This window comes from Poecilia reticulata, linkage group LG1 (assembly GCF_000633615.1).
Source record: "Poecilia reticulata strain Guanapo linkage group LG1, Guppy_female_1.0+MT, whole genome shotgun sequence".
Classification (NCBI taxonomy): Eukaryota; Metazoa; Chordata; class Actinopteri; order Cyprinodontiformes; family Poeciliidae; genus Poecilia; species Poecilia reticulata.
Genome location: NC_024331.1, coordinates 10,241,415 through 10,252,739, shown reverse-complemented (window position 1 = coordinate 10,252,739; position 11,325 = coordinate 10,241,415). Strand labels below are relative to the sequence as shown.

The 11,325-nt window shown below is 38.9% G+C and overlaps 1 protein-coding gene across 3 annotated transcripts in view; it reads right to left on the bottom strand.

Moving 5' to 3' along the window:
• The window catches only part of LOC103462653 (guanine nucleotide-binding protein subunit alpha-12), a 117,398-nt gene extending 110,037 nt beyond the window's left edge, over positions 1 to 7,361 (bottom strand). For 2 of the 3 annotated variants that reach the window (XM_008405562.2, XM_017306432.1), the window contains exon 1: positions 6,588 to 7,361. In XM_008405562.2, coding sequence (XP_008403784.1) covers positions 6,588 to 6,905 — 318 coding nt within the window. In that variant the 5' untranslated portion in view covers positions 6,906 to 7,361. The remainder of the gene's footprint in view (positions 1 to 6,587) is intronic. The other variant, XM_008405611.2, reaches the window with a different exon arrangement.
• Between the last annotated feature and the right edge of the window lie 3,964 nt (positions 7,362 to 11,325).

Genomic DNA, 11,325 nt, shown 5'->3' with positions numbered 1-11,325 from the left:
AAGACCGGTATGTATAATGACTGGGTTGATTCCCGACTGTATAATGGTTGGTTGAGAATAATTTTAACTTACTTACGTATTTTTGAGAAAGCGATATATTTGCTACAATATCTTTTTAATTTTACATTTATTTTCACAGATACTCCACAGAATGGGAGTCACATTTGTGTCAATCGGACTCTTCAGGAACGTTCTGATGTCTGTGATGAGGACAGAGATGCAACTGTGTGTTACCATTTTAGAATGTTGATATTTTATGCTTCAATATTGTTTATGTGTATGTAATTATGCTATGTATTGAAATGTCCTCCAGCTGCATCCAGGACCTACTGCCAGTCATCCGGATGTAGCTCAAGAAAGAAGCAGGTAAGATTTATTACTAATCTAGAGATGTCACAATTCCTTGAATGATTAAAGTACTGTGATTTATTAAAATCCATCAAAGCAAATTATCAGCCTCAGTTTGTTGAACTATGTTTTACTATTTATTACCAACTGTTTTTAATTCTTTTTTTCTTCCAAATGTTTCCAAGTGTTTTCTCTTTTTCATTAAAGTTTTTATTTTTTCTAAGAATGTATTAATATGTTTTTTTGTCTGTTTTTTTTAGTTTTAATGTCTTATGTGTGCATACTAAGCTGGAAGTTGCCAAACAATCTCACTGTAGTTTCATAATGACTAAAATATGCCTGTAACTCTTAATGATTGTCTGTTTTTTGTTGACAGCTGATGGAGGAAGGCAGAGAGTACTGGCAGCAGAGGAGGTGGCATTCTGGGAGGATGGCAGCTAATGAGGCGGTGCCAAGTTCCTCCAACCAGGAGTTCAGTGACATCAGGACTACATTACAGGAAGAGACGTCAGGTCTACGCTCCAAGAGAGACGTTGGGCCTGTCCTGAACGCAGCATAATGTTCATGTTTGGACAAAAAACACTGCCAGATGGTCCAGAAATGGACAAGCATTTGTCTTATTTTGTGTGTAAACAGTAAAAAAAATAAAATGAAATAAAGAAAAAAAAACTTCTCTTTTATGTTCCTCATATATGAACATGTTGCATATAAGCAATATCAAATGAACATATTTTAATACAGCATTTATTTTTTATATAGATTTTTTAAAATATAGCATTAAAAATTTTAATGATTGGGGGGGAGGTTATTTATGAAAACATAAGTGCTATCCAATGGGCACACATCAACCAACCAATCGCATGCCAATGATGAACTCTGATGTCATTGTTTTTCATCCAATGACTGAGAATCCATGTGGGTGTGCAGAAGTGCATTTGCCTATGCTAGGCTATTCGTATGCCAAGTAGAGTTAACACCTCTCGCCCGCCCGCTCCCCTGCACAGCCACTCCCCGCTCTCCCGCACCGTCACTTCCCCCCTCCAAGAATTCTGCAATCGACATATTTCGACTCCCGTCAGTGAAAATGTAGACTGTCGATTGCTGTCGATATCTGTCGCTGACTAGCTGCGTTCGCGTCAGAATACAGGGTCAAAAATCCCATTTTTCGTCCAGTGCCAGTGTTCTTCTTCTATAGTGACCCACAGTCAGTGATGGTCTGAGGAGCCATGTCAGCTGCTGGTGTTGGTCCACTGTGTTTAATCAAGGGCAGGGTCAATGCAGCTAGCTATCAGGAGATTTTGGAGCACTTCATGCTTCCGTCTGCTGAAAAGCTTTATGGAGATGAAGATTTCATTTTCAGCACGACCTGGCACCTGCTCACAGTGCCAAAACCACTGACCACGGTATTGCTGTGCTCAATTGGCCTGCCAACTCTCCTGACCTGAACCCCATAGAGAATCTGTGGGGTATTGTGAAGAGAAAGTTGAGAGACCCAAGACCCAACACTCTGGATGAGCTTAAGGCTGCTATCAAAGCATCCTGGGCTTCCATAACACCTCAGCAGTGCCACAGGCTGATTGCCTCCATGCCACGCCGCATTGAAGCAGTCATTTCTGCAAAAAGGATTCCCGACCAAGTATTGAGTGCATAACTTAAAAAAAATTATTTGACTCCTCCGCTCCTTAATTTATTCATAACAGCCAAGCGAGAACAACATTGTTCTCGCGCGGTTTTGTAATCACGCAACAGCTGCACGTCGGCGTCCCAAATTAACAGGAACGACTTATATAGCTGCTAATCGGACCTCAGAGGAGAGACGCTGTCAGACTTGCAGACGTATTGAATCAACAGAAAGTTGTAGCTTTCACAGTGGTYAAGAGGGACCTGGTGAGTGTTCGGTCAGGAGCTAATATGCTAGCACTAGCTCCYCAGCCTATTAACTTTTGTGAAAAAGGAATTGATTGCATTTAATTATGTAATTGAAATATATATGTACATGTCATTGATCATTTAGGCCTGTTTATACAAGCCAGGTGCCTTTCAGATTCCACCCCCGCTCAAGGAGTAGTTGACCGGATGGGATATATTCAGGATTGTCTGGCTAAACCGGACTGGCAAGCTAACCATTAGCGGATCCAAGGATAACTACTTCTATCTTCTCTTTTTCGAGCTGGATGGAGATACAGCCCAAGAATCTTTTTCCGAAGGAACTGGATTACTTTCTTCATCATTAACAAAGAGTTATCGACTTCCTTGTTTTGAGGAAATCCGGTTGGACTATAAACTGTGCTTTAAACTTGTATATACTGTACATAGTAATACACTTCACTAATTGCACACCATCTAACTGTCTCTGTGTTTTTACAATCTGCCTCTACCTCCAGTAGACGAATCTAGAAGTTTTAACAAATCACTTGAATTTACTTTAATTTGGATTATTCAATTAATAGTCCTATAATGTAACCTGGGTTACATATGCAAATTTTTTGAGATAGGAATTTTGGGTTTTCATGAGCTGTATGCCAAAATCATCCGTATTAAAACAATAAAAGACCTGAAATATTTCAGTTGGTGTGCAATGAATCCAAAATATATGACGGTTTAATTTTTATCATTACATTATGGAAAATAATTAACTTTATCACAATAGGCAAATTTTTTGAGAAGGACCCTTAGAGTATATACATGTACGTATATTGTGAGGGATTTACCCCCTCCCTAACAGGTGCTGTTTTGTGGTGTACTTTATATATTCAAATTTATTTGGTAAATGTATTTTGTATTTGAGGGAAGTAACTTGGTTTATTTACTTGTTTTAATCATCTTCTCTTCTCTTTGAGGTGACCTTGTCATGTGCTGCCATGGAAGCGCGCCCATGAGCAGTGCTGACAAGAACCTGTTGTTTTTAGTTAGCCTCGTTGGGAAAATCCATTGTCTGAGAGGGAGGAGAGATGTATTTTTGATTTTGCTTGGATCCAGATTGTTGTTTTTAGCTTTGTTTGAGGTAATTGTAACTGTGTAAACATTTTTTAGGAATATAGTTTAGTACAAATGTTTGTTCTTTCTTTTTGGAAATGTAAATGTCTCCACCCCTTTAATTAGTCCTGGTGAGAGCCAATCCCTTAAAAGCCAGGTGGTTCAGATGAGAGGGAGATTCTCCCTCCTCTTGTTTGACTGCATGACATGCTGTAAAATGGACTGAAGTGTATGAAGCTGGAGATAAAGGAAAAAATTGAGAGTTCTAAAACTGCTGGCCCCAGTTTGGTCTTTGGTCGCAAACTAACATATATGCTTTCCATTGTTTTAACATAAAAGTACAATATAAAAAACTTCATCTGATCTGCCCTTATTGATCGGGCACTATGCTGTTGTACACAAATATTTTAGTAATCGACTATTCTATCGATTATTCAAGTAATCGGATAACATTTTTGGGATAAAATAAAACCTTGGTAAATCTAATGTAACAGCAGTGTTACTATTGAATATCAACATCAGTTCAGTTTTTCATATTTGAGCATCCCTAACTATTACAAGTTAATTTTCTAAACTACAAAAAAGTAACAATAATAGCTCACTTTCTAAGTTAATCTGAAATTATATTCAATTTAATAATAGAGGCAGGCTCTCAAATATGCTTAAATAAAAACAGTCTATACTCTGACTTTTAGTTTATGTATTCATCTTCAGTCAATTTAATAGATGAACCCTCACCTTGTCCAGCCATTTATAGCTTTTGCGTCCATGATGGCGACGGAATTCGTTTATCATACACTGACACACATCTACCAGCTATGTACTGCCACGATGCGCTCCCCCACCCATTTGTTGAGACCAGGATGATATGAAATTTATTTTCCGATTCATCCATAAAGCTACACTTATGTTAAGCAAAAACTTCAACGCAGCTGCATGCAGTGTTCATTCTATCTGTTCATCTGTATGAACACTCCTGCCTTGGTGTTCCCTGCCTAAACCAGCCACCAGGCAGCAGCTCCGGGAGGAAAAAGCCTGTCGTATTCCATGTATCATGCCAGTCAATTTAAGGATGTTTATTGGTCTCCCAAAAAACAATAAAAACCCAGACATTATCATCAATCAATAAAATCTTCCCAGACCCAACTTAAAAATTGGACCTTATGCTGCTGGCACTTGGCACTTAGCAACAACTCATAGGCGGAAGTGAGAGCATTACCCAACACAAATTATGACCCAGTCGGAACATGGTGCACTAATTAATAAAACATAATTTAACAAAGCTTTGAGGCAGATACATTTTACCTCGAGGAATTTTAATAATTGAGGTACTTGAATCATTCGAGGAATTGTAACAGCTTGATAGCAAGCACATTGTCACAGATACCCAATCTAAAAATGTTTTCAATGTCAGGACCCCAGAGCAACTGCAGCTGTACGATAGTACATACTGTGAGAAATTTGAGATTTTCCTCAGAGTAAAAAAAATATAATAGTTGTGGGGAAAAAATAAAAATGGTCTTTAGTGTACATAGCCCACATCTACAGATGTGAATGTTGGGCGTCTGTGGGGGTGGGCACGTCCTGAACCTAACTGTTATTGGTCAGTTTACTTTTGCTTATTTGGCAGCTTGGAGCTCTTTCTGTGAGCTAATTAGGACTATGCTGTGAATCTAGCTAACAACTAATACCTGAACTTTTAACCCTGATGCAGTGCTGAGAGGGGTCGCACAGACCCCAACTGAGCTTTTTATTGTGCTTATGTGTGTGTTCGTTTTTACAAGTTTTTTGTTTTTTTGTTTTTTGTGGCTTTGATGGGGTGACCACTGACGGGTCATCCCATCGATTCTACATTGACAGATCGTGACATCTTCCGCGCTCCTCCTCAGCATCACGCTAGACCGTGAGAGTTAAACGATTAAATCTAGTCAAAACGTTTGTCACAATGAGTAGAAATGAAGCAAACATTGCTTCATTTCCTCCTCTGGAATCTCAGAAAAATCACCCGAGCCTGGGAATCAGCGTCCTCCTCCTCACACGGGGTAGGGTTTGCTTTCCTGTCTTTATTATTTAGTATAATTTATTAACATTTTCAAAAAGCTATGCGGACATATAAGTTCGGGTGTGTGTTGCATTATGCACAATAGTTGGGCCTTGAGAGGATCAGATCCGCAGTTTCTGTGTGCCATGCGCATTGTGTTCATGTGGCCTCTCAGTGTGAGTTAGGTTTGTGCAGTTCATGCGTGTTGGGGTTGTGGCTGTGTTCATGTGGATCAGGTGCAATGATAGTTTTGTGCGTACCCTCCGATAATATCCTGCCGGAGACCCCAGTCCGAACTACTGTAGATATTAATATCGGGTCAGTGCATCTCAAGACCCTCTATGTACGTTTTTGAGCAACATACAGTGATGGACAGGTCAATATTTTCCTGGGAAAGACTTGCTTAGTTTAGCAAGAAAACTGTAGAACCTTATCAGCACTTTGAGTGCAACTTCCAACATCCTCTATTTGCAACTAACTTTTATCTACAAATCTGTTCATTCTGTTGCAAGCTAATTCTGTTGAAATGAGCAGATAATGTGTGTAGTTTACATTAAGCTGTGGTTAAGTTTGAGTATATCTCAGCTTAGAATGTGGCTGTTTGCCTGCATTTGTGGGAGGCTTGTAAACGCTGTTTTGTCTGAGCTGGAGTCCAGGATTTTATCTGACTTGTCTGGGCTGTGTGGCACTCGGGGCGGATGTGCTCATCCCTCAGGAATAGTCTGGTTTTGTTAGCTGGTTAAGGAGGCCCAGCCATGACAGAAAACAAAGGGACATCACACACAGACTTAAGGATAAAAATATGTACAATGTCAACAGAGCCAGATTAGAATTAGAATAGATTCTATTGTTTAATAGAATCTATTAAACAATCTATTGTTTAATAGATTGTTTAATAGACAATCTATTAAACAATAGATTGTCTAAAAGATGGATACTACTTTTAGACAATTTAAAGAGGAATTAAGTTTATTAATATTATTCTCTAATTTTGGTTTTCAATACTTGTTCAGATTGTTTACAGTTAATGATCAACTGCAACTGGCAGAGTTCACTGATCAGCTATGTGCCATGTTATCTGTAAAGTTTTCTAATATTGTCTCAGCTGAATAATCACAAAAGAACCACTTTTGGCTGTCATAAATAGTCAAAATGTCCATTTAGTTAGACAACGCTTGCAAGTTTAAATATCAGTCATGAAAGAGCAGTGAATGACCCTTACCTTTAATATATTCTCATATATAATGTCCCGGAAATCCAGCAGCGCTTTCTTATCAAACTCCTGCCCGTTAATGATGCGCATCTGTTTCAGGAATGTCGACTTTCCGCTTTCCCCGGCCCCGAGGAGGAGGATCTTCACCAGCCGCCGAACGGCTCTCCTCTCCCGAGCGAGCATGGCATCTATCTCCCGGCTCCGGCGCCTCGCCTCTCGCTCTTGCACTGCGTCCCTCTCTCGGCTGCCCTGCTTGCTCGCGCCCGGCTCTCGGGTGGCCTCGGCTGGGAGCAGGCAGCGGCTTAGGGTGCGGACCACTCCCGACATTGCGAGTCCGTGGGAAAAATTATTAGAAAAAGTTTACTGAAACTCCAGTGGGAAAATGTTCATTATATGACTGCCACCTCCGGAAAGGGATTGACCCAGTTCGACAACATCCACTGTGACAAACAAACCGTCTCCACCGGGTAAATCAGAAAAGTCTACATCTAGTGGAAGAAGCCCTTATTTATCGTCCGACCGGCAGACAAGCCGTGTCCATCTTGGTTGGGCGCATCCATGATTAATTTCATGGAGGAACAAAGCTTATAAAAACGACTTAAACATCCACTTACATAGCCAAAGTAAAGGCCAGAAAATAGATCTCAAGTCGGCGTGTCTATCCGAAGCACAAGTCTTCTAGATGTTTAATCTCCCACAAAGGGACAGCCTGATCCAAACTACCCAAACAGACAGCTAGTGGTCGGTGAACTTGAGAGAGCAGCCCCTGCGGGCGGCGGTGGGACGGTCACACTGATAAGGAGCACTGCTGAAATACCGTGGCCTTACCACAGGGTGCGCCCTCGGACACAAAGGGGCGAAAAATCCCTTTCAATCACACTTAATAAGAATATTTAATTATAAATATTTATCTGAATTCTCATCGTATAAAAGATAGTGTGAAACAATAATACAAAAAATAATGAAAATAATATTTCTTTGTTTTTAGAGATGACAGTGTCTGTCATTATAAAGGATGTAAGTTCCACTCCCCCAGATCGTATTGCTGCTTCTAGGGACATTCTGTCATTTCCCTGATTTAGAACTTCTCATTGGGCTACGAGTATTTGTTTCTATAAAATAAAAACTGAATCTAACCCTTTAAAGAAAGAAACCTGTTTTACTTTCATGACTTAATATTTTGATTATTTACTTGGTAGTTTTTAAGATGCAAAAGAAAGTGTTATAGTCATTTTTAGATATTTGATGAAGTAATAATTGCCACATGGAGTATAACCATTTCCCCTTTCATTATCCTGGTCACTGTGTAAAATTGGTTAAGAAAGAGGGATCGTCATTCAGTTAAAAGCGATTAAAGGAAATGTCCCTTCCTCTTTGGTTGTACTTGCAGTGCACGTTTGGTTAACAGGATGTGACTTGCAGCTTACTAATTAGAGGTGTGTAGAAACCCAAATCAACTTTAAAAATCAAACTAAATATTACATTTATTTTAACAGGTACCAACCTTCCCATTAAAATATGCACTCATATAATGATTTGATTTCTTTAATATTTGGAACCAAAGAACAAATGAAGGTGTAAATTCAAATGGAAGACTCCTCATCTCACCTGCCCAGCTAATCACTTCATCATGCTCCTCCTTTATGGTCAATTGGTGCCAGTCTTCTCATCTCCTCCAATCATCAGGCGTGGCTTCCTTCATGAAGAGTAAAAAGTAAAAGCAGCATTTATATTTAATTTCAATATATTTTGTAAGGTACTAAGCAGCATGTAAATGTTTATATGCAGCATAAACGTATTAAACTGAATAAAGTAATTTAGAAGTATGTTGTCATCCATGATTAGTTGTAACAGACTTTATTTGAGAAATATTTTAGATATAAAACCAATGCAGTAGTAATACTGCAGGCTGTTTAGTTTTTACAAACTTAAATAAAATATTGTCACACAAACATCGTCGTGCTGTTCACGCTGTAATGCATTTTGGGTAAATGAGGCCTACTATGTCCAGCCAAAACAGCAACAACTAATGTCATTAAGCCTTTTCATTGAACCAGAGTCCTTTGAAATCTTTAATATCTTTAGACCTAAAGAGGAATGACCTAGAGTCAGCACACAGTTTCAGTTATTACAGCTGATCTCTAGCCAAACTAGAGATCAGACCCACAATCTGGGAGTAGTGATGGACTCATACCAGAACCTTGAGAGCCGCATAAAGACATTTACAAATTTGGCTTTGTATCACCTTTAGAATGTTTCCAAGATTAAAGGACTTATGTCTCAGCAAGATCTAGAAAAACTCATCCATGCATTTATCTTTTGTCACATTGATTACTGCAAAAGTATCTGCACAGGTCTGCATAAACAATCAACGCCCAGCTGCAGCTGATCCAGAACGCTGCTGCTGATGTTCTCACTAAAACCAGGAAGATGGCGCACATCAACTCACCTCTAAAGTTCTTCCACTGGCTCCATATATTGGATACATTACAGATCTGTAGCCTCATGCATAAAGCGTGAGTGCGCACAAAAAATGTGCGGTCCCATATTTTAAGCAAAAGTCGGCGTGTATAAAAATGAACTTTGCATCAAAGTTTAGCACACTTTTTCCCTGGCTGAAAATGTGCGGCAGCCACGCAAACTTTTTCTGTGGACAATATCAAAGCGTCAAAACTCAACTAAATACACTGAAATCTGACTACATTCGGTGTTATTTAGACCAAGAAGCATCAAACCCAATGTTTTTCATGATTTTAATATTTTATTGCTTAAACGTAAACGATGAAACTGAACCGCATTTATCCCCGGCCAGACAATAAGCTAACACGCACACAAAATAAAGACAATAAAAATAAAAGTATGTGAAAACCTCGCTCGAATGTAAATAGCACTTTTCCTCAGTTTTTGTCTCAAAAAGATGTAACGCATTGGTCCGTGAGCCGAAGCCCATGGAATGCATCTGCGGGGTAATTTCATTCTCACTAAAAAAAGAAAACGGGGTTGGATCAAAAGATTAACTCAATTTTTATTTTTAAGGTGATCAAGGTGTGTAATGTAATCACACGTATATAAGTAGCCGCGTAATTGTGGAGCGATTTGGCTCTGGTGGAGAACATAGCCAATGGAAGGATTCAGAGGGAGCGATTGATCTAAGATAATATTGATCTGCTGGGAAATGTTGATGATGGTTTATTAGCGTTTAGATTAATCCAGACTGATCATCCTGGATCTCTGAGTAAAACTTAAAGAAGGAGCCGTGCGGCACCGGTACCGGTCCAGCTGCAGCCATCCTTCAGTGGAGCCGCCGCTTTGTGAATGCGCCTTATGGCCATAAAACATCTTTATTCTGTAAATGTACAACATGATTCTATTTAGAATAAACGTCCACTTTCACACACAAAGGACCCTCTGACTCTCTGTCATTAAATCCCGGCTGAACTTGGATTTTTATTTTTGTGAGTTGACATTATGTGCCCTCAAAGCACCTTTTAAATGAAATATATAATATTGTTATAAATACTTATACTGCTTCAAACAAGGACGTTGCCATGGTTATTGCTTCACGTAGTGGCAGACTTCCGGGTATTTAAACTAATTTACATATGTATTTGTGGGTGGCGACAAGGCGGACCAGCAGCTGCGCTCTATTTCATGCAAATTAGGATTTATAAAGGAAAGGTGCGCGGCCACATGCGTACGCACGGCTTTATGCATCCAGAAAACTGGAAAACAGCTAAAACATTGAGTTATTTAAACCTAGACTAAAAATCCATCCATTTAGAGTTGCTTTAACTCAGAAATTAAAGTTCATAAAGTTGATTTAACAAAAGACAAGTTGTCTACACAATGTTTTTCCAGGTATTAAGTTTACATTAATTTTGAATTGACAGTTTTAACTTAATGCTGTAAATTAAATCAAATAATTATAATACACAGGAAAAATCACATTTCTATATTATTTTCACTCACAATGGCAAGTGAAAATAATTTTTACTTTAAAATAATTTAAATTCTTCTTTCAAATTGTATGAACAAAATTTCTGATTTGATAATGAATTTTATTAAACATCATAATGAATTCTGGATTCTAAGTTTATTCTAATTCCTGAAGTATATAAACTAAATATTCCCGTTCTGGACGTATGACATAACATGACATTAATAATTGCTTGCTTTGTGGTGTTGATATGCAGCTCAGACCACAGACGTCATCAATTTAGGGGAAGTCAGTTATCTGAATGAAAATTATGTATCTCATAACGGAAAGCTGCACAAATGACAGTTTTAACAGCACAAACTTGCATTAACGGAGCACTGAAGAAGTAGCCCACTTTGGTTTGTTTTGGAGTAAGATAGGGGAATAATGGTGACCTCTAGATGTGACATAAGAATCATTTTTAATATCTCAGACACAAAAGCAGCACAAACTAAAATTTTAATGACACAAACTTGCACTAACCACTAACCAATTTTTCACATGGGTGGGGTGTTGGCTTCACTCTGCTTAATTTCAAAAGTCAATGTGGCCTATGAGCCAGAAAGTTTGTCCAACCCCGGTTTAGATCCTTTCAAACATGAAATTATAATTTTGCTCCAATCAACTTGGTCCAATATTTAGATGGGTTGATGTTACATTTGCCTCTCCTTGGGCTGCCACCTTATCGTGGTGGAGGGGTTTGAGTGTCCCAATGATCCTAGGAGCTATGCTGTCTGGGGCTTTATGCCCCTGGTAGGGTCACCCAAGGCA